Source organism: Entelurus aequoreus, linkage group LG16, assembly GCF_033978785.1.
Source record: "Entelurus aequoreus isolate RoL-2023_Sb linkage group LG16, RoL_Eaeq_v1.1, whole genome shotgun sequence".
Lineage (NCBI taxonomy): Eukaryota > Metazoa > Chordata > Actinopteri > Syngnathiformes > Syngnathidae > Entelurus > Entelurus aequoreus.
In genome coordinates, this window is record NC_084746.1 from 23,901,193 (window position 1) to 23,925,612 (window position 24,420).

General features: G+C 41.0%; 1 protein-coding gene across 5 annotated transcripts in view; it reads right to left on the minus strand.

Annotated features, from left to right (window-relative positions):
* cetp (cholesteryl ester transfer protein, plasma) overlaps positions 1-24,420 on the minus strand; it is an 83,635-nt gene that overhangs the window by 15,933 nt on the left and 43,282 nt on the right. For all 5 annotated transcript variants that reach the window (XM_062023490.1, XM_062023489.1, XM_062023491.1 and 2 more), the window contains 6 exons: positions 14,359-14,419; positions 10,997-11,088; positions 8,098-8,197; positions 2,691-2,770; positions 263-313; positions 39-185 (listed from right to left, as the gene is read on the minus strand). In XM_062023490.1, the coding sequence (XP_061879474.1) occupies positions 39-185; positions 263-313; positions 2,691-2,770; positions 8,098-8,197; positions 10,997-11,088; positions 14,359-14,419 (531 nt within the window). The remainder of the gene's footprint in view (positions 1-38; positions 186-262; positions 314-2,690; positions 2,771-8,097; positions 8,198-10,996; positions 11,089-14,358; positions 14,420-24,420) is intronic.

Genomic DNA, 24,420 nt, shown 5'->3' on the forward strand with positions numbered 1-24,420 from the left:
ATGTACAATGCATTACAGTATTTTCAGCCAGGTCTTACAGTTTGGAAGAGGAGTGTATCTTGACCGTCACACCGCAGGCGACCAGAGGCCTCTGCCCTGACAGTTGTGCCAAAGGAGGACGTGTTTATGTCGGGAACAGAAGAACTCCACACATGAAGCTCTGGATGAGCCGTTTCTAAAAGGCACTTGACACACAGGTAATACAAAAACAATATGTATGTAATTGTTCAAAGATGTGATGCCTCTGACATTGTTGCTTTACCTTTCTGATAAAATCAGGCATGGTTGTGGAGAAATTGGTCTTGAAATCCTCCTGAAATTACACACATAAGCATTCTGAGATATATCTGTGGTAACCATTTGTTTGTATGTGCATGGTTGTTACTATTATTAACCCCTAAGAGTCCATAACCATTTGAAAGGGTCCTATCTTGTTCATTTCAAATGATATTCTGTGTTAGCCCTGCATTGAGGTGGTGACTTGTCCAGAGTGTACCCTGCCTTCCGCTCCAGTGCAGCTGGGATAGGCTTTGAATACAATTTTAAAGTTAAAGTTAAAGTGCCAATGATTGTCACGCACACACTAGGTGCGGTGAAATTATCCTCTGCATTTGACCCACCCCCCACAGGGGAGCAGTGAGCAGCAGCGGTGGCCACGCCCAGGAATCATTTGGTGATTCAACCCCCAATTCCAACCCTTGATGCTGAGTGCCAAGCAGGGAGGTAATGGGTCCCATTTTTATAGTCTTTGGTATGACACTCCAACCACAAGGCCACTGAGCAGGTATGGTATTTATGGGTAAATCTGCATTTTTTTCTAATTCAGCAGCCCTCCAAGGTAAGCTCAGTTTGAAACTTTTTAGTGTGCTATAAGTGTACTGTGAAATGAAGAAAAAACATATTTTGATGTATAATCGGGAAGCGCAAGAGTCTGTCTGATTATGACTGAGCTCCAAATTGCTCCAGCAGAGCAACAGGTGGACAACTTTCTGCAATCAAAGTGCTTTGATGTTAATGTCAATAACATCTACACAACAATTCCAATGTCTATCAGGAATAACTACACTCTTCTCATGATCATAAAGTTGACCAACAAGAAAAACAAGGTTTCTTTGCTCAGGTAGAGACTCAAGCTGAAAGAACAATAAGACATGAGACCCTTTTCCACCTAAAATTCAGGAAACTCTAGTTCCTGGAACCCCCGGTCCCTGGATCTACAGGTTCCTGTAGAAGTGTGTGGTTTGTGTTTGCACCATATTTCACAGTTGAGGGTAGTTTATACAAATCAGGCTAAGGACGTATGGAGGAGTGATTAACTATATTTCTATACTTATACCATGTAAACAAACAGACAATATTTGGTCAGAGTTATTTTACTAAAAAGTAAGTAAATTAAATACAAAGCAATGATATACAAAATGATATAGTGTACCAAATTGTAAATAAAAAGACATGCTTTTGCAATGTCCAACAGTCAGAAAGTTGTCCCCTCTGTAAATGATCAATTCATGAGGGCCAGGCGATTCCTTTTGGTCCATTTCAGCTGTAAATAACATTATATAAATAATAAATGTCACGGTTTATCTCACGCCGACAACACAAACACATCAGCTTTACCGTTAGCTTGTTTGCATTAGCATTCTGTTCACTCGGGTTGAGGCTAATAACTACACAAAAAGAGTGTCACTGACTACTTCTACAACATGTAATAAAGTAAATAGTTAATATGTAAATACGTTTAAAAGAGTCCATCCACTTCTCTTAGCTTTACGTAACGAAATTAAGTTTGTAAAAACTAATAAACAACAATAAACGGCATATAGCTTAAAGGCTACGGCTGAGTAAAAACACTCCAAATTAGTTCCACTAATCAGCGTTCTTCAGCACAAAGATGCCCCACAAAAGTTCCTGCATTTCAAAAGCTCCTTTCGTTCTTCTTTCGCTCCATTGTCAAGTTCATTGTAATAGAAATACACAAGAAATAAGAATAGAAAAGTCGCCGCATATATTCTGATGGCGGTCGTGTGTTTGAAAAATATGTTTTAAGAACGCCCCCAAACTGTATTTCACCATTCAGCGTTCGACAGCACAGCCCGCCCCAAAAAGGTTACTGGTAGCTTGGAAAAGTCCCATCTACCTCGGAGGAACTCCAAAAGGTTCCTGAAGAACTAAATCTACCCGAGTAGTTTTTGGTGGAAACACAGGGGGAACTTTATTTACCCGGGTATTTCGGGAAGTTTCTGAAAATGTTCCTGCGTTCGAAAAGGGCCTATTGATAAGGGTAGGATTAAATACAAGCTTCTCTTTTTCCTACTCTCGTCCTTCCTTTCCGACATGTTGAACAGTGCAAATAAAACCACGTGATGGCCCAAATGTAACTTGTTTTATGGCATTTTATGGGTTAATAATCTGTGTTGTGTTTATGTGATATCCACTAAAGTGTGTTCACAATTGTGATTATGTTTTGTAAACGTTTATGTAATAGTGATTAATGTCTCATGTGGTAGAATGAAGTATATGCACTTAAAAGTAGTAATTAATAGACATTGCCAGCAGGGGGCAGTGTGGCATTTGCCTTGGTTCCGGTCACTGATGTCTGTGTGGTCTGCTTAGCGAACTTCCTCTTTCTGCCGAGCAAGACTGAGATTTAAGCGGTTTATACGGTGCCAGCAGGTACCTGCAACATTTACCATCAAGTCTTTTCCTGTGATGTGGAGCTCGAAGCGACCATCTTGGTGGGCAGCTGTCATCATCGGACTTAAGACCTGGTCTAGGCGTGAAAACAGGTTTTTGAGTATTAGTAGTAGCCCAGTGTATTCATAAATACAACAGCGTCCATGTTTAACGTTTCACATGCTAAATCAAATTTGTTGTTAATAGTCACAAGCAGTCATATCCTGAAAGATGTGAGGAGTAAAAATTAGTTTGTGTCACTTTTTTAAACCAGCATTTTGGCTGATTTGTGACTTAAAATATCCAGTAAGAGCAAGCTGCCTTTTTGTGACAGTGAGGTTCAAGGAGGATTTGCAGTAATAGTAATGGGCAGTAACAAGCTACATGTAGCTAAGCTACGTAGCTTAACTACATTTTCTATAAGCTTGGCGGTAGCTTAGCTACTTTCTATCCATCCATCCATCCATCTTCAACCACTTATCCGGAATCGGGTCGCGGGGACAACAGCTCTAGCAGAGACCCCCAGACTTCCCTCTCCAGAACAACATTAGCAACTTCCTCCTTGGGAATCCTGAAGCGTTCCCAGGCCAGAGAGGAGATGTAATACCCCCATCTGGTCCTTGGCCTGCCACGGGGTCTCCTCCCAGTGGGACGTGCAACAAGGACCTCCCTAGGGAGATGCTCGTGAGGCATCTGCACGCGATGCCCGAACCACCTAAGCTGGCTCCTTTCCAAGCGAAGGAGCAGCGGCTCTACTCCGAGTCTCTCTCGGGTGACTGAACTTCTCACCCTATCTCTAAGGGAGATGCCAGTCACCCTTCTGAGGAAACTCGTTTCGGCCGCTTGTATCCGCAATCTTATTCTTTCGGTCATGACCCACACTTCATGACCATAGGTGAGAATAGGAATGTAGATAGCTCGGTAGACAGAGAGCTTTGCCTTTTGGCTCAGCTCTCGTTTCGTCACAACAGTGCGGAAAAGAGAGACTGCAATACTGCCCCAGCTGCTCCGATTCTCCGGCTGATTTCCTTCTCCATCTTTCCCTCACTTGTGAACAAGACCCCAAGATACTTACACTCCTCCACCTGGGACAGAGTCTCGTTCTCTACCTGGACTGTACAAACCATCGGTTTCCTGCTGAGAACCATGGCCTCAGATTTGGAGATGCTGATCCTCATTCCAGCCGCTGAACACTCGGCTGTGAACCGATCCAGTGAGAGCTGAAGTTCACGAACCGAAGGTGCCATCAGGACCACATCATCTGCACACAGCAGTGACACAACCTTTAGCCCCCCGAGACGTATACCCTCTCCGCCATGGTCACGACTCTGCCTAGAAATCCTGTCCATGATAATCACAAACAGGATCGGTGACAGAGCGCAGCCCTGGCAGAGACCAACCCCCACTGGAAACGGATCCGACTTACATCCAGATTGAGATTGGACGGCCCTCAGCAGGGTTCCCCTCACCCCGTACTCCCTCAGCACCTCCCACAGGATCTCCCGGGGCATCCGGTCATACGCCTTCTCCAAGTCCACAAAGCACATGTAGACTAGATAGGCATACTCCCAGGCCTTCTCCAGGATTGCCGCAATGTTGAAAAGGCGTATCAACCAAGACAGCCCCTCAACACCCAGAGCCTACAGCATTTCTGGACGGATCTCGTCAACCCCCGGAGCTTTGCCACTGTGGAGTTGTCTAACTACCTCAGTGACTTCACTCCGAGAGATCGGCGTAGCTACTTTCTAATGAGTAGGTATTCCTGTAGTTTAGCTACTTTTAGACTCATGTCTCATCTCTCTTTGTAGCTTTGATCTAAGCTACAAGCTACAAAGAGAGAAAATGGACTGCGAATCCAGGGCAAAAAAAAATAAATGTAGAAAATACAATGACCTGGATGAATGAGAAAATTTGTACATACGGAGAAAATCCATGAAGATTGGTTGGTGATCGTATGATTAGTCCCAATTGGCTAAGGTTAGGGCGAAGCATTACGGACTGGCCAGTCAGAAGCAAAATAAAGCGGGTCATTAAATCCAGTAAGCAAACTCATAACAGTTACGCACTCATGTCACATGACGACCAGAGAGTCAGAGGGACTTTTATTTTGCAGTGTATTCCCTTATATTTGCAGTGTGCTTTTTTTTAGTGTGGGAACATTTGAGTTTTTATTCGGGACGGCGTGGCGAAGTTGGTAGAGTGGCTGTGCCAGCAATCAGAGTGTTGCTGGTTACTGGGGTTCAATTCCCACCTTCTACCTTCCTAGTCACGTCCGTTGTGTCCTTGGGCAAGACACTTCACCCTTTGCCTCTGATGGCTGCTGGTTAGCGCCTTGCATGGCAGCTCCCGCCATCAGTGTGTGAATGTGTGTGTGAATGGGTAAATGTGGAAATACTGTCAAAGCGCTTTGAGTACCTTGAAGGTAGAAAAGCGCTATACAAGTATAACCCATTTATCATTTATTCTATTTAAGTATTTTATAATAGTACTGGTGGCAGCACGGTGGAAGAGGGGTTAGTGCATCTGCCTCAAAATACGAAGGTCCGGGGTTTGATCCTGCGCTCGGGATCTTTCTGTGTGGAGTTTGCATGTTCTCCCCGTGACATGCACCTGGGGATAGGTTGATTGGTAACACTACATTGGCCCTAGTGTGTGAATGTGAGTGTCAATGTTGATGTGATGAGGTGGCGACTTGTCCAGGGTGTACCCCGCCTACCGCCCGAATGCAGCTGAGATAGGCTCCAGCAACCCCCCGCCACCCCAAAAGGGACAAGCGGTAGAAAATGGATGGATAATAGTACTGGTTTTAATTCAGACCTACTATTTAACTACTATGTGCCTTGTGTTGTCTATGTTAAATGCATGTACCAAACTAAAATTCAGCCTCCTCCTGTTTATTCTGGCAACTTGTTTTGCCTGTATTATAGTACTAGCTGCTTTTAGTACACACACCCACTTAAAACTACTACACATGTAAAGCCTTTGCAGGGTTGCGGTATTTGTGATAGAAAAGCAGTCAGTATCTGATGTGACCACCATTAGCCTCAGGCAGTGCGACACATGTCCTTTGAATAGAGTTGATCAGGTTGTTGATTGTGGCCTGTGGAATTTTGGTCCACTCCTCTTCAATGGCTGTGCCAAGTTGCTGGATATTGTCAGGAACTGGAACACGCTGTCGTATACGCCGATCCACAGCATCCCAAACATACTCAATGGGTGACATGTCCGGTGAGTATGCTGGCCATGCAAGAACTGGGATGTTTTCAGCTTTCAGGAATTGTGTACAGATCCTTGCAACATGGGGCCATGCATTGTCATGCTGCAACATGAAGTGATGGTCCCGGGTGAACAGCACAACATTGGGCCTCGGGATCTCGTCACGGTATCTCTGTGCATTCAAAATGCCATCAATAAAATCCACTTGCGTTTGTTGTCCATAACATACGCCTGTCCATACCATAACCCCAACCCCACCATGGGCCACTCGATTCACAACGCTGACATCGGCAAACCGCTCTCCCACACAACGCCACACACATTGTCTGCCATCTGCCCTGAACAGTGAAAACCGTGATTTATCCGTGAAGAGAACACTTCTCTAACGTGCCAGATACCATCGATAGTAAGCATTTGCCCACTCAAGTAGGTTACGATGATAAACTCCAGTCATGTCAAGACCCCGATGAGGATGACAAGCGTGCAGATGAGCTTCCCTGAGACGGTTTCTCACAGTTTGTGCAGAAATTTAGTTATGCAAACCAATTGTTGCAGCAGCTGTCCGGGTGTTTGGTCTCAGACAATCATGGAGGTGTACCTGCTTTATGTGGAGATCCCAGGCTGGTGTGGTTACATGTGGTCTGCGGTTGTGTGGCCGGTTGGATCTACTGCCAAAGTTTTATGAAACGCCTTTGGAGACGACTTATGGTAGAGAAATTAATTAACGGGAAACAGCTCTGGTGGACATTCCTGCAGTCAGCATGCCAACTGCACGCTCCCTCAAAACTCGTGACATCTGTGGCATTGTGCTATGTGATAAAACTGCACATTTCAGAGTGGCCTTTTATTGTGGGCAGCCTCAGGCACACCTGTGCAATAATTATAATATTTAATCAGCATCTTGATATGCCACACCTGTGAGGTGGGATGGATTATCTTGGCAAAGAAGAAATGCTCACTAACCCAGATTTAGACATATTTGTGAAAAATATTCGAGAGAAATAGGTCTTTTGTGTATATAGTAAAAGTTTTAGATATTTGGGTTTAACTCATTAAATATAGGAGCAAAAACAAAATTGTTGCGTTTATATTTTTGTTAAGTGTAATTATAAGTACTACTACTACTATAACCACAGCAACTATTACAGAAAGTACATTAACTCAAATACTACTTATATTACAAGACACCACAATACACTATACTACAAGTACAACAACTAGAAACTAAAAATACAAATACAGGTTATGCTACTACAAAAAAACTACAAGCACAAAACTACAACGTCAAAAAAACTACAAGTACTACAACTACAAGATACTACAGGTATCTTGTAGTATCTTGTATCAAGTACGACTACTACAAAAAACTATAACTACACTACTACAAGTTCTAAAATTACAATACACTAATACAAGTACTGCAACAACAAGTACACTACCCAAAGTACATAGAACTATGATAAATCACACAAACACTATTCTAAGTACTACAACTACAAGAAACTGCAATTATACACTACTACAAATACTACTACTACTACAAGTACAGAACTAAAATTACTAAAACTGAAAGAAACATACTATAACTAAAATAAACTACAATTACAATAACTACTAATAAGTACTGCAATTACAACAAGTTCACTACTATAAGTACTACAACTACGAGAATAAACACAACTACCCTTATCCATCTAATACAGCTACAAGAAACTATAATACGCTATTACACATACTACCAATACAAGAAACTACAGCTACACTACTACAAATACTACAAATACATGTACTACAAGAACATCACTACACATACCACAATTACAAAATAGAATAATGCACAACTACAAGTACTACCACAACATGTACTACAAGTACACTAGTACATGTGTCAACTACAAGTACTGCAACTACAAGAAACTATGTTTACACTATTACAAGGACTACAATTTCATGAAACTTTATTACATTACCACAAGTACTGCAACTACAAGAACTACAAGTACAATAAACATCTGAACTCTGTGCTTGCCAACAATTATTTCTACAGTTTGAACTAAATCATCTTTGGTTTTGGGATAAAATACTACAATTTTATTGTATTATTGTATTTTGTCATAAAAGTGATGTTGTATTTATATTTTTTTTAATTAACTGGTGAACCAGCAGGGGATTAAATACTTTTTGTATTATATGACGGTAAATTCTGACCTGAGATCCAAAAGTAGAGCATCCTGTTATCAGTCAGCTGACTTGGGTTGAAAGCTGACTCCTCGATGACTGAAGACGTGTTTTTATAATTCATAAACCCCTGAAAGATTGATGAAAATCAAAAATTAGGAGTTGACATTGTGTTTGCTATCAAATGATACATGTATAAAAGAAAATAAGATACATTATGTTTAGCTGTCATAGTACGATACTGTACACTGTGTTCCTGTAATTGTTTCTTAATATGTATAACTCAAATAAAATATTCCACAACAAGACAATTTATATACGTTTTACATTTAGTTTCAAAAGTTGGAATTTTAGGTATTTTTATGGTTACATCCATTATTTACCATTTGCTATACTACTGTATAATAACAATAATAATAATGGATTACATTCATATAGCGCTTTTTATAGACACTAAAAGCGCTTCACAGAGAACTGAGAACCCATCATTCATTCACTCCACATTCACACGTTGGTGGTGGTATGGTAAACTGGTTGCACACCATCAATATCAATACAAACAGCAGGCTTTCTACATATGCACAAATCTCCATGGAGGACTAACCTGGCTAACCAGACTAACCGGACAAACATGACTAACAAGACTGACATGATTAACCTGACTAACCAGACTAATCAGACATTCCAGGATTGTTGGGATTCACACAAATTCAACCAATCCCTTGCGAATAATCAGTCATCAAAACTTTGTCCATTCCCCTCAACTTCCACACACATTTTAGCCTATGATCATCAAATTTGTGGCGCTCAAACCTTGGAAGATTAAAAAAGCCTGATGAGGGTCGTATTTTATGATTGTGGAATACAGAAACATTACCAATAGGGACTCTAACGGGGAATTGCACTTTTTTGGAATTTTAATTTTCATGATGATGGATGTTTTTTTTTTTAATGCATTCTAAATATTACCGTATTTTCTGGACTATAGGCCGCACCGGATTATAAGGCACACTGCCGATGAGTGGGTCTATTCAGGTCTTTTTTCATACTAAAGGCGCACCGGATTATAAGGCGCATTAAAGGGGTCATATCAGGATTTTTTTCTGAATGTAAAACACTTCCTTGTGGTCTACATAACATGTAATGGTGGTTCTTTGGTCAAAATGTTGCATGGATTATGTTTTACAGATCATCTTTAAGTCGCTTTCTGACAGTCGCTTCAGGATGCGCCGTTTTGTGGGCGGTCTTATTTACGTGGCTCACCTTCGACAGCAACTTCTGTACATCTTTGTTGTAGCGGTATACCGTGCAAAGACGGGAGTGGAAGAAGTGTCAAAAGATGGAGCTAACTGTTTTAATGACATTCAGACTTTACTTCAATCAAAAACGGAGCAGCATCTTCTCATCCATGGCTTACTAGTGCAACAACGCCGGAAATATGAATCGTGAAAAAACGTCTAACCGCAACTCTCTAATAACTGAAGTTCCTTGGGTGAATTATGTAAACCCACTACCCTGGTAGTTTTCAGCGCTTCCATAGCGAGATATAAGTTAGAACTTTACGCTACTTTATATTAGAAATGGCAACAGCAGAGGGTGAATGTCCCATAACAAGAAGATAGTGAAAAAGAACAAGCTTATCAACTACGGCATCGCTACGGACTACAGTGGCGGACGTGCGCAAATTTTCAGGACTTATGCAGATCTCAAATACACATCAGCAGGTACCAGAAGGTAAGAAAAGTTGGTTTTGCATAATATTGTGAAACATAACACCAGATAACATGTCTGCTAATGGGTGCCATTTTGCGGTCCTTATACACACACCATAGTAATACTTGTATCTCTGACTACAGTAGCCGTAATGGGCCGACAATCCATCAAGCGGTGCGGCTTCAAAGTCATACTTAAACATTTTGACAGATTTTTGAGTGCCGTGTGTAATGTTCCTTATTTTCAATGGAACATTTAAAGTTTTGGTGTTGTTTACTGGTGTCATATTGCAGTCTACACGTATCTCTTATGTTTGACTACCATCTATTGGTCACACTTATCATTACACCATGTACCAAATAAAATTGTTTCGAGGTACAACCAGAATTATTCCGTACACTAGACGCACCGGGTTATAAGGCACACTGTCAATTTTTGAGAAAATTAAAAGGATTTTAAGTGTGCCTTATAATCCGAAAAATATGGTAAGTAAACGCAGAGCCAATAGGAGCTCCACTATTCCGCCCATAAAATCCGATAAATAACCATTCAAAAAGTGCCAATACTCTATTTACATTTCGTGACTTGAATATTAACCAAGTATTAGTGATATTGTTATTATAAACGCTAACGCAGACAAACTATTTAGAACGGCGCCGTGATCACTTCCAGATGTGCCTATGTTTGCCTATGATGGTGCCACCTCGCATCCCTGCTCCCTGTAAATTTATTGTAGATCATAAATCATGTCTCTCACCTGAAAAATAGATGGCTGAGAATATAATCCGAGAAATTGGGGCACTTTGACAGCCGTTTCAGACCTGGAATTGGCGAGGACGACAAGCTGATTTTTGATAAAATTGATTTGCCGTGCTGCAGCGACCAGCAAAAATAGAAGCTCTGCATGTATTTACCACAAGGTGGAGCCGTGCCGATGCCGTGCCAGTGCACACAGCGTCCATCGATGGTGACAATTGACACAATGACTAGAATGGAAACGGAAAGCCGTCTTGAGGAAATCCGGGTAAAGGTCCACTTGTAAGGTCAATTACATTCCCTGAGAACCGATCGTGAAGCCTTTGCTCTTGCAGATGCAGTGAATAAAAATGATCATTTTCAAATCAACCCTTTTCTGCTTTGGTGCATTTGTGTGCGCTTCCGTGTGTGCTGTTCTAGTTTTGCTGTGAGTGAAACAGAATTGACAGATGTGGTTTACCTTGTGGTACGATTCTATGTATTTGGCAGTGATGACCGGAGCAGCAGTCACACCGATGTCTACACCGATGTCTCCGTCACTGAGGAACTTCTCTGGAAAAGCATTGAGACAAAGTGTACATTATGTACATGACCAAAAAATCATCTATTTCTGAGCAAATAGGCAAACAATACTTAGTGAAGCAATATTAGGCTTAATTTATTATTATAAATGAGGGTCTAACGTAAGAAAATGTGTAAAAAGTTGTGAATACTTTGTCAAAGTGACAATGTGTAAGTAATACAAACCCCTGGAATCACTAGACTTGGAGGATGTTCATTCATCAGATCACCGACATGACACAAAAGTATAGTTTTATCAAATGGCAACTTTCTGGCTTTAAAACACACACAAAAAAAATTAAGAATATACATTGTGGTAGTTGTTAACAGCTTAATTTTTAGATTAAGCAGAGTAAAAACAATCATGGAATCACTCAATTCTGAGGAAATATAGAATCATGAAAACCAAACAAACAAAAACGCTACAATACACCACTAGTCATTTTTTGCACCACCTCTGGCTTTTATAACAGCTTGCAGTCTCTGAAGAATGGACTTAACCAGTGACAAACAGTACTCTTCATCAATCTTACTCCAACTTTGTCTGATTGCTGTTGACAGATCAGCTTTGCAGGTTGGAGTCTTTCTTCATTTTCCACTGCAGATTTTTAACTGGATTGAGATCCGGGCTGTTTGCAAGCCATGACATTGACTTTATGTATCTTTCTTCAAAGAAGGTTTTTACAGTTTTTGCTCTATGGCAAGATGCATTATCATCTTAAAAAATGTTGTCATTATCCCCATACATCTTTTCAATTAATAGAGTAAAATGTCAATGTAACACTGTGCAGACTAGCTGTCTGAGGTGCTGACAGACATTTTTAACACCTCATTGTCACTGCTATCTGACCCCACCTGCTTAAAGACTGCCACAATTATCCCCGTCCACAAGAGCTCCACAGTGACAGGCCTGAATGACCACCGACCTGTTGCACCAACCCCAGTAGTCGAGAAGTGCTTCGAGAGGGTGGTCATGACTCACATCAAGGACGAGATCGACGTCAATGTGGACCCCCATCAGTCTACCTATAGAAAAAAATGCTCCACTGATGACGCCATCTCATCAGTGGTCCACATAGCCCTCACCCACCCACAGAGCAGAAAGTCTTACGTCCGCCTGCTCCTCCTTCTTTTAAATATAATATAAAAACCATCATCCCACAAACCCTGGTGCAGAAGCTTGCCTCTCTAGGACTAAGTCTTACACTGGAGAACTGGGTCCTGGACTTCCTGACCAATACACCTCAGACTGTCAGAATAAACAACAGTGTCTACTCCATCACCCTCAGTACTGGCTCTCCCCAGGCATGTGTGTTGAGCCCCCTCCTGTTTACTATACTGACGTATGATTGCTCGGCGAGACCCCCCAGCTGTCAGATTGTAAAGTTTGTGGATGACACAGCGGTAGTGGGACGCATCACTAACAACAATGAGTCCGTATACAGACAGAAAGTTGAACACCCGGAGCAGTGGTGCAGAGAAAATAACCTATATATCAATGTGAACAAGACTAAAGAGATGGTGGTCGACTCACCTGTACATTGAAGGAGCAGCTGAAATAGTCTCTAGCTTCAGGTACCTGGATGTTAACATAACCTAGGACCTCACCTGGAGCACCAACACATCCTGTCTGATCAGGAAGGCCCACCAGCGACTTTCCTCAGGAAGCTACAGTGAGCTGTACTTGGGAGCTCAGTCCTGAGGACCTTCTACAACTGTGTAGTGGAGAGCGTGCTCTGCACCGGCATCACCGTGTAACACAGCAGCTGCACAGCAGCGGAAAAGAAAGCTCTGCAAAAGGTTAGTGAAGGCTGCACAGAAGACCGTGGAGATGCGGGTGGAGGGTCCTCAGTATCATGAAGGACTCCACTCACCTTGCACACAAGCTCTATCAACCTCTCCCCTTAAGCAAACGACTACAACACATAAGGAGTAAAACCACCAGGCTCAGAGACAGCTTCTTCCCTGAAGCTGTCACACTGCTGAATTCTAGCCGGGCACCATAGTCTCCCTCTGGTATTGTTTCTGTCCCTCTACTTCCCACACCACTCTGACTGCACAATTTCTTATTTATTTATCTATCATTCCACACATCGTTTTTCACCAACTAATCTCGGTCCTTTCTCTTAAGTGCCTTATGTTATTGCCTATTTACTATTCATTATTGTTTTTCTTTATTGCCTATTTATTACTGTTTTTCTTAACTTTTGTCAGAACCTGAGTCCAAATTTCGTACCGTATATGTGCAAATGTGTACAGATATGACAAATAAAGCTCCTTGAATCCTTGAATTACCTGACATGCAGCAATGACTGTGGAAGTTAGCATGTTTTCTTCAGGCAGTCGTCTTCATAAATCTCATTGGAACAGCACCAAACAAATTTTCCAGGATCATTACCTTTGCCCAATGTAGATTTGCTTAATATGACTTACATAGTGTCATCCATATACCCCTGATTGCTTTTCCTTAGCCCATTGTATCCTTATTTGTTTCTGTTTAGGTCTTATTGACCACTTTCGTTTAGCTTTTTGGTATTTAAATCCCATTTCCTTGAGGTGCATTTCTACAGTTCGGTCACAGACGGTGACTCCAGTTTCAGCCCCTTTGTTCTTCATTTCTTTTGCTGTGCATTTTCTGTTTTCAAGACATATTGCTTTTAAATTTTCTGTCCTGAAGCTTTGATATTTTCCTAGTGTACCAGTAGTCTTGGCTTTTACAGCCTCCCATGTTATTTGTACTTGGTCCAGATTTTATACATAGCTGACTGTGAACAATCAACATGTTTTGCAACACTGCATGATGATTTACCTTTTCGAAGGAGTTTCATAATCCTCTCCTTTGTTTCAATTGACATCTCTCGTGATTGAGCCATGATTCATGTCAATATACCTGGTGCAACAGCTCTCCCAAGAGTTTTTAACTGTAGACTAAAAACAGAGTTAATCTGATGCAGGTATTAGCTTTTAAAATTTAAAAAATTACAGCGTAATGTTTTCCCTCGAAATGAGGGATTCTATGAACTTTTATTTAGCTTGATTTAAAAATGTAACTGTTTCTGACTACCAACATTTTTTTTCTTGATTTTTTTTAGTTTCTTAAAGCCAGAAAGTTGCCATTTGAAATTACTTTAGTTTTGTGTCATGTATGTTTTGGGTTTTTATTCCCTACAAAATTGAACAACTTAATCATCCAAAACATAAACATCCTCTAAGTCTGGGGTTGTAGTAGTAGTAGTAATAGTGAGTAGTAAGTGAACCCACCTGCTCTTTCTTGTATGAAATCTGCCAATATGTTGGCCACTTTGTTGATCTCTTTACAAATCTGCAACAGAAGAAACACAACGTTTTTTTTACAAAAGTCTCCATCTACCTTTAAAAAAAACAAACTATATATATTGGGGTGTGACGGTACGTCATATTCACCGTTCAGTACGTACATCAGTTTTACAACAAAATGCAGAACACAAAACTACAGTGTTACCTCAACTCACGAGTGTCCCCACTCACCAGGTTTTTGGCATACAAGCTGTGAACAATTGTTGTGCTTTAGGTTACGAGCAAAAATTCCAGTTACGATCCTCCCTACCAGTAGTTGGCTAATTGTCCCAAATAAAAATGTAAGAGCCACCCAAAACATTAGGTCTTAGCATTAGCTTATTGCTGGAGATGGACAGAATTTAGTTTTTTTCAAGCATGGTAATGAAGAGAAACTTGACTATCTAAAAAGAACGTACAAGTTGGAGCAAGGTTTCCAAAGGTGCACCTTAGCAGGCATCATTAATGATGCCAGATAGGAGCTTTGGCGGGAGGCTTCCTGCTCTATCTACCTGGGAGATGCTACACTTGTGGGACGAGGCGGCGTGTCCCAGTGTGGGTTGTATCCAATATCTGGCGTGTTCCACCAGGGAAGATCGTGGGCTATGTAAAAAGGGGTATGGAAATATTGGAAGTTTAAACAATGTGTGGAACGATATGTACAGTATGTAACCCGCCTGGTTCGGTCCCTGTTTCCGGTCTGCTGGGGTTTTGAACATGGGTCCTCCTGAATGAAAGACGAGCATGTTATACTGCTCAATTGCATGCAGTGAACTTTTGCTTTCATTTCAAAGCGTTACTCCTTTAAGGTCAGATCTTATAAAAGTAAAATTGCATCCTCAGGAAACTACTAAAACGTAAAAAGATCTAAATTTAAGTGTTCACATAGAGATTTAGGGTCTACATTTAAGTGTTTGAATATATATTTAAGGTCTACATTTAAGTGTTTGCATAGGTATTTTATTTACTAAATTTTGAAGAGTCATCTTAAAGTGTATACCTCACCACTTTGCATGCAAGACATTTAGTCAAGTGGTATTTCATTTCTGACAAAGTGATTATTTAAAAATGTCATTGCATTGTGACCAACAATGTCAGGACGAGCTAGACAGACAGCTTGAACATCTCCAGGTAGGCTTACTTACAGGTCTAATCTTAGATGATGAGACTGACACCCCACAAGAAGAGGTATAACTGACAGAGGGGTCACACAATGAACTTAATGAACAAAGTGCAGCTGTCCCAAACATAAGGAAGTCCTCACATGAGAAACATTTGACACTCAGGATGCGAGAGTTGACAGAGTAGCAAACAGCTCAAAGAGAAAGGAAAATGTACTCTGCACATGAGAAATGGAAGGCTCCTATTAAAATGTTTGTGTGAGCCTGAAAGAACAATGCTCTGATCGTGACCTTTGTGAGATGATGTATTTTCTTGTGAAGCTTGAGGCTAAAGTCAATGTAGAATATGACAGTTTACGGGGAAAATCAAGTGTCTCAAGAAGTGGGGCACAAGATTGATGCCTGCTCAGCTGTGATAGGAGATTTAACACAATTAATGAGAGTTTGCCTGTCTGAAGTAGGAGAATACTTTGATATCGAAGCTGAAAAGCCAAGTCTGCTTTTGCTGTTGGATAAGGACTACGCAGCGATCTGCAGCGTCCAAATCTTTGGTTGCAAGCAGCTCTACTAAGCCTGTCTAAGAGTTAATAAGCATAGTGGCCAAGAGAACCAAGGCAGCTGCTCAGTTAGTTGCAAAAATGGTTGAAATCTATTAATGCACAACATCAAGAACTAAAACGACTTGAACAACAAAAGACTCTCGAGGCCATGGAAGCAAAGCTCAAAGTGTACACTGAGGAAGAATCACAGGGAAATAGTCAACAATGTAGCTCTATACGCAGCAACATTGTAGATCCATGTCCCTCAGGCTCCTGGAAAAAAAATGAAAGGGCTCCAAAACATTAAAGATCATTACTGAAAACTCTAAGCAATTTGGTTGTACTAACCCGACTCCCAGTTCCAGAACCTGGTGTATTCTCCGGCGACCCATTAAAATTCATACAGTGGAACACTAGCTTCAAGGCCCTCATAGATAGACACTGCCTCAATCCTTCTGACAAGCTATTTTACCTGCAAAAGTGTTTTGCTGAAGAAGAGAGGTCACTTCTTGAAGGTAACATTTAGGGAACAGACGAAGAGGCCTATCAGCAAGCATGGGAAAAGTTGAATGCCAAATATGGCCACTCCTTTGTAATACAGTGCACATGCAGAAAAAAGCTCAATGGAGAAAATGGATGGATGGATGGCCCAAGATCGGCGCAAAGGAGTGTGTAAAGCTTAGAGAATTCAGCGACTTCCTACAAGCATGTGAAAGTGATATGCCTCACGTCAAAGCTCTGCGGGTACTAAATGATTGTGAAGAAAAGCAGAAGATGTTAAACTCCCTAAGTGGATAACCTCAAGGTGGAATCGTAATCTTACTGAGCAGCCAGAAGTTGCCCCAGTTTTAAGGAGTTTGCTTCCTTTGTCTCAAAGGAAGCACATGTAGCGTGCAACTCAATCTCTCCATTGTATGCCCTGGAACCCACTTAAGAAAGGCCAACAAAAGACATCAATCATTCAAAAGCAAACAACTTTGCAACCAATATGAACACTTCAGAAAATTGAAATGCCATGGTTAGAGCTAACACTAGCAATGAAGCTAAGCCAAAGCATCCCAACAGAGACAACATTAAGAATGCAAGCACACAGATTTCAGACCCAGTGAAATGTATGAACTGTGAATAAATGCATTCCATACATAAATGCCAAAAGCTAATGGCAGCGACTGTGGAGACAAAGCAAAAGTTTGTAAAAGACAACAATCTCTGCTTAGCAAGCCTAAGAAAAGGCCATAATTTAAAAGACTGTCAAAAGAAAGCCACATGCGACAAATGTAAAAGGAGCCATCCCACTCCATTACATGAGGACCATCCGCCTGTCCAGAAGTCATCTTCACAAGGAGCTCGGAACACAAAAGAAAAGACTTCTGCAGTATCATGTAGTATGAATGGAGGTAAGGAAGGCAGTACATCAATGATAGTTCCTGTATGGATCTCATCATTAACCACCACTGGGCCAGAGACCCGAGCTTATGCCTTACTAGGTACTCAAAGCAGTAAAATATTTGTTGACAAAAATTTGTGAAAAAAGTTTCAAGCAGCAGGGGAGCCCATAAAGCTCTGGATGTCCACGATGATGGGAAAGGAGTCAACCATTCTAAGTCAGAGAGTCAGTGGACTTAATATATGAGGCTGTTCATCAGAGATCACTATTAAACTACTTCCAGCCTACTTCAGGGACTTCATTTCACTCGAATGAACACATATCCCCACATTTGAAACTGCGAACAAGTGGAATCACATTTCAGCCATAACACGTGAAATGCCTCCACTGTTTGATTGTGGGTTGGGATTATTGATCAGCTATGCCCGCACAAGAGCACTACCACCACGGCAAGTCATTACAGGGGGTGACAATGAGCCTTATGTCATTAAGACCGACCTGGTATGGATTATTGTCGGTAGTGATTACCAGAGTGTGAACTCTATAGATGTGACAGGATTGTGCAATCGCATATCCGTCAGAGAGCTGCCTCCTGTGACACCAGCTGCTGTGATTAGAGCACTTGAGTCTGACTTTGCAGACACCAGCCTAGGAGAGAAGACTAAATCTCAGGAACACATCTATTTTCTTCAGATCCTAAAAAGAGGAATCCAGCAGAATGAACATAACCACCTTGAAATGCCTCTGCCCTATAAAGCACACTCATTTCTCCCAAACAACAAGAAGCTTGCCTTGGCCTGGCTAAAGCACCTCATAAGGAATTTCAACAGGGATCCCACATTCAGGTTAGATTATTTGAACTTCATGGGGAGTGTCTTCAAGGATGGTAATGCAGAGGAGGCTAACCACAAACCACAGCGAGGCAATGTGTGGTATATCCTACATCAAGGTGTTTACCAACCCAGCAAGCTGGATAAGATTAGAGTGGTCTTTGATTGCTCCACAAAGTATGAAGGCACTGCCTTTAATGATCATCTTCTAACTGGACCTGACCTTATCAATGGAATGACTGGAGTACTTTGTCGATTTCGCACGTGTCCAACTGCTGTAATGTGTATTGTAGAGAAAGTGTTTCACAGATTCCACGTCATCAAGGCGGACAGAGAGTAACTGCGGTTCTTGTGGTGGGAAGGAGGAGACAAGAAGTTTGAGCCCAAACAGTACTGAATGAGAGTTCACCTTCTTGGAGCGGTCTCATTGCCAGGATGCGGCAATTATGGCATGAAGTATCTCACTCAACAAAACGAGAAATGATTTCCCTTAGCATTAGATTTCATTAGGAAAAACTTTTATGTGGATGATGGTATCATAAGCCTTGTGTCTGTGGATACTGGTTTAAGATAATGAAAAAGGCCCAAGCTGTGTGTGCCAAAGGACAACTACGTCTCTATAAATTAACGACTGATTCTTGAGTCTATCTGTGAGAGTGACTGGGCTAAAGGCATGAAAGACATAGATCTTAGCATGGTGATCTCCCAGTCCAGACAGTACTTGGCATGCGAGGGAATGTATAGAAGGACACCTGCTCCTTTAAGGTCTCACTGGACGAGAAACCGATGACAAGACGTGTATAACACACTGGGGTTCTTGGTCCCATTGCTTCTGTTTGAAAAGCAAGTGCTTCAAGAGATGTGCCAGAAAAGTGTCGGCTGAGATGAAGTGCTTCCAGAAGAGTTAAAGCCAAGGTGGGAGAGCTTGGTCAATAACCTTAAGAACCTGCAATAGGTTCAAATCCCAAAATGCTACTCTCCTAAGAACTTTGTAAAGAGTTTAAGAACTTAATTGCATCACTTCTCAGACGCTAGCATCCAAGGATACGGACAATGCTCATACATAACATTGGTAGGAGGAGAAAAAGTACACTGCTCCCTGATAATGGGCAAGGCAAGAGTCAAGATTACCAAGGCTCGGGTTAACTGCTGCGGTCATATCTGCTGCTGTAAGCAGTATGCTGAGGGAGGAGTTAGAGTTCAGGGTTGACGAAGAGTACTTCTGGACTGACTCACAAGTAGTGTTTGGTTATGTCAGCAATGATGCCCGGCGTTTCCATGTCTTTATTGCTAACAGAGTCCAATGAATCCGTGACACCACCGAACCCCAGTAGTGACATTATGTCGACACAAGTGAGAACCCCGCTGATCATGCCTAGAGAGACCTCAGAGTGTCAGAGTTAATCAGCTCAAATTGGTATTAAGGACCTGCGTTTTTAAAGGATAAAGAACTTGATATCAAGCAAGGAATGTCGGAGCTGCTGGTGGGAGACCCTGAGATCAAGACTGCACAGGTACCAAACACATTGACTGAAAGGCGGGATAGTTTTCTGGAGCGACTGTCCCAATTCTAAAAATGGACCACTGCTGTGAGCGTTGTGGCACATATTCACAGACTGGCTGAAAGGTCTAAGAAGATGCAAACTTTGAACGTAGAGGAAAAAAGGAGAGCATCACTAACGCTCTTCAAGCTTGTGCAGCAAGATGCTTTCAGAGAACAGCTGGTGATCCTTAGTCAGAGATCTGGAAAGCTCAGATGCAATGACCCACTCTACCAGTTAGAGCCATAGCTCCATGAGGGTATACTTAGAGTTGGCGCAAGATTGAGGAGAGCATCTTTGTCCTTTGATGTAAGACACACAATTATCCTACTAGGCAATGGTGATGTGACGCAACCTCCTCCTTGGCTGCTGTCACGAGAAGATTTAGCACCAACGAAGAGGACAAACCCTCAATGAAGTGAGATCCAATGGATATTGGATCATAGGAGGAAGTAAAGCTGTGGCTAGTTACATACGGCAGTGTATCACCTACAGGAAATCTTGAAGACCCACAGAACAGCAAAAGATGGCAGATCTTCCAATGGATTGCACTGAGCCTGTGTCGTTCACTTATTGTGGTATGGATTGTTTTTTGTTTTGGTCCCTTTTTCACAAAGCAGGGCCGCAAAGAACAAAAGCAGTATGGACTGCTCTTCATGTGTCTCTGCTCCAGAGCAGTACACACAGAGATCCTGGAAGACATGACAACAGATGCATTCACTAATGCCTTAAGATGTTTTATAGCCATCCGAGGAGCAGTGAGACACATAAGATCAGATCATGGATCCAACTTTGTTGAATTGCAAAGAGCCGTGAAAGAAATGGACAAAGAGAAAGTGGCAGCATTCATGGTGGAACGGCAATGTGACTTCTGCATGAATGTTCCAAATGCAAGTCATGTTGGAGGTGTCTGGGAGAGGCACATACGCACAGTGAGGAGTGTGTTGAATTCAATCCTTGCACAAAGCAATAGAAGACTGGATGATGGCACCCTCAGGATTCTTTTACGAGGCCGTGTCTTTTGTGATGAAATCCTTGGTACCACTGCCACCACCAGGCAGGTTTGTCAAAGAGGACTTTTGTGCCAGAAAAGGTACAGTACCTGTCAGAGCAGTGTTGGTGCAGATGGAGGACAGAGTATCTTGCCGGGATAACCCTAAGACAGAAGTGGCATGCCCCAAGACGGAATGTGCAGGCTTTCTTGGCGGAAGATTGCCACAATTGTGGATGTCTGCAAAGATGATGATGGACTTGTGCGGAAAGCTATCATACAGATAGGGGAGAAAAGGTTAGGAAAAAAAGGTGAACGCCTCAGCAAGCCATCTGTTGTCGAAAGTCCCATTTAAAAGTTAGTTGTTTTAGTGGAAAGCAGTTAGACTTCTGTAATCTCAAGATACATTCCTAACAAGTTTGGTAAGCCGTTTGAAATTACCATTGATTTATTCAGTTAGGAATATGGCTTGCCCAATAAATGTAACTCTGGACATAAATCAAAGCGTTATTGGTGGCAGTGTAAACAACGCCTTAAATAAGTTTAGTTTATTTGTTATCACCCCTGTTGGCCGTTAAATGGCCACATATTATAGCAGGGCACTCACAACTCAAGGGAAGAGCAGACAGGAAGTAGAGACACAAGCCACAGTCAGAGACAAGTAGTGAACAGACACAAGGGACACAGAAATACGAGAAAGAGAGAGAAATGCTAATCATCCTACAACTGGTCAAGGCCGCGCAATGTAAATAGTTTGTTTAACTCTAAATTGGTTGGTTTGTGGCTACAAATGGCAATTAGTATCACACTGTACATTAAGTGTGTGTGAGTTAGCTTGCATGCTATTGTTCACTCATTAGGACACGCTCCATTTTGAATGTTACTTTAATGTTTGCCTAGGAAAGTCCTTTGTAACCTGAAATGCAATGTTTGTGTTACAATTTGAATTATTTGTCTAAAATTACCATGACTATTAGTGAGAGACATGTAATAGAATAAGTGAACATATTGTTGTATGTCATCTAAAATATTAATTGATATATTTCATCTTCTTATTTTTAGTTTTCACAGCGTTTAATGAAGATATCAACAAAGATGAAGACTCAATAACTGGCCAGAAGTAGTTACAATGTCCATTCTCCATTTCATTCAGTAAATGTTGCAGATGCTTGTGGAGTTGTTGATAACGCTGCGTATTCAGCTTCACAACTGGATAAAGAAAATGTGAATTGTTTTTTGATATACAGGAAATTATGGATCCATTATTAGACAACTAAAACAGTAACCAGGCACACTTTTTCTGTCACTCTGTAGGGATGGGCGATACCACACTTTTAGGATTCGATACGATACCGATACTTTTTCTTGCATTTTCATCGATACCGATACCGATACCATTAATTTCTTATTGGCAATTTTTGTCAGTCAAAAATATTATTACTATTGTTATTATTTAAGACAAATCACAAGACAAATACAGACCATTTATACCACATTCATTATGGTCAATATATAATAAAAGTAAAATTAAAATAAATAACATAAATATGAAAAATTAATTAAATATAAACAAAAATATACACATTTTCACTTTTCTTATTTCTCAAAAAAAAAAGTCTTGGTAGGAAAAGCTTAAAAAAAACATTTATTCATAACAATGTTATGTTTCAAACCTCTTTGTGGAAGTAAACTTATAACACTTCTCTGAAGCAAAGTCAATAATTTCCGTATCACAATAAACTAGGATTTCCTTGTCCTATAAACCTGCATACGAAAGACAGTTCCCTGAGAAAATGAACTTGGAAAAATTATCTACAAAAATGTCTGACACCATCACACCTTTAGTGTACTCGAGGTATGTCGTCACACGTCACACTTTACTGAAGTCTCAGATTGCTGTTCAGGAAAAGTAACAACGCTGTCGGCTGGCTGTGTGTGTGTTGCACGTTGACGACGGTCATTCGCTGTCTCCTGTCACGTGACTGGGCCAGCTCTATACTCTGCCAGGTACAGGGGTGTCCCAGCAAATAGTAAGTTAAGTAAGTCATCAAAAACATCTGAAAGTGATGCTTGCACCCCCCACACGCCGTTTTTTGGTTTATATCGATACTTTTTTCAGAAAAGTGATGCCAAATGAGTAGCGTGTGAGTATCGATATATCGATACCACAGGATCGATACGCACATCCCTATCACTCTGGTCTGCTGCCCAGTCGACATCACTATATCTCACAAGTTTTATTTACCATTTTTTCTTGTAACATCCAATCCAATCCAATCCACTTTATTTATATAGCACATTTAAACAACAAAAATGTTTCCAAAGTGCTGCACAACAATATTAAAAACAATATTAAAAACAATTTTCAAATATCATCCTTAGCTCCACCAATGACTGAATAAAAACAAAAAATAAATAAATATAAAACCAATATAAAAACAATATAAAAATAAATATACAGTACACCACATAATTTGTGGTCTACTGTACAGTACCTCAACGCATATTTAGCTGCTACTCAATGTTGATATTTTGGTTCAGATAGATGTTGTGACAATTTACTAACAATGGAGCTTAAATCGGGTTGAGTACACATCATTACATAGATTAAACTACCAACGACTTCCCGATACCTCTTTGGATCGACGGGTTCACCCTCATTGTCAATTTTCACTTTGTTTCAACATGTCGGCAGTCGGAAGAAACGTCTTGTCATAGTCACTACCAGCCACCTGACTAACCTTTCACCACATGCCTGGCCTGATAAATTGTCTCAACAGGATTATCTTTAATAGTGTATTGAGAAGCCTCAAACCGTCCATTACCGTATTTTTCGGAGTATAAGTCGCACCAGGGTATAAGTCGCACCGGCCGAAAATGCATAATAAAGAAGGAAAAAAACATATATAAGTCGCACTGGAGTATAAGTCGCATTTTTTGGGGAATTTTTTTTGATAAAACCCAACACCAAGAATAGACATTTGAAAGGCAATTTAAAATAAATAAAGAATAGTGAACAACAGGCTGAATAAGTGTACGTTATATGACGCATAAATATCCAACTGAGAACGTGCATGGTATGTTAACGTAACATATTATGGTAAGAGTCATTCAAATAACTATAACATATAGAACATGCTATACGTTTACCAAACAATCTGTCACTCCTAATCGCTAAATCCCATGAAATCTTATACGTCTAGTCTCTTACGTGAATGAGCTAAATAATATTGATATTTTACGGTAATGTGTTAATAATTTCACACATAAGTCGCTCCTGAGTAAAAGTCGCACCCCCGGCCAAACTATGAAAAAAACTGCGACTTATAGTCTGAAAAATACGGTATATTTCATTGGTTCAGAAATTCAGCAATGTCATCACAGGATTGAGAAGTAATCTTAAAATCAGTGGTAAATGTATTTCTTGGTGTTTCTGTGGTCCTGAAAATTAGCTCGTATTTTGTGTCCATGGGTCCTTTTGGCCAGTCTGATGGCTGTGTTCCGCATAGCAATGCTGTTTGTTCTTTGAGCAGTTGTGTCTTCAGAAATAAAAGCTGGATCTCTTGATCTCAGCACAGCTCCCTCTCCAGCATCAGGCC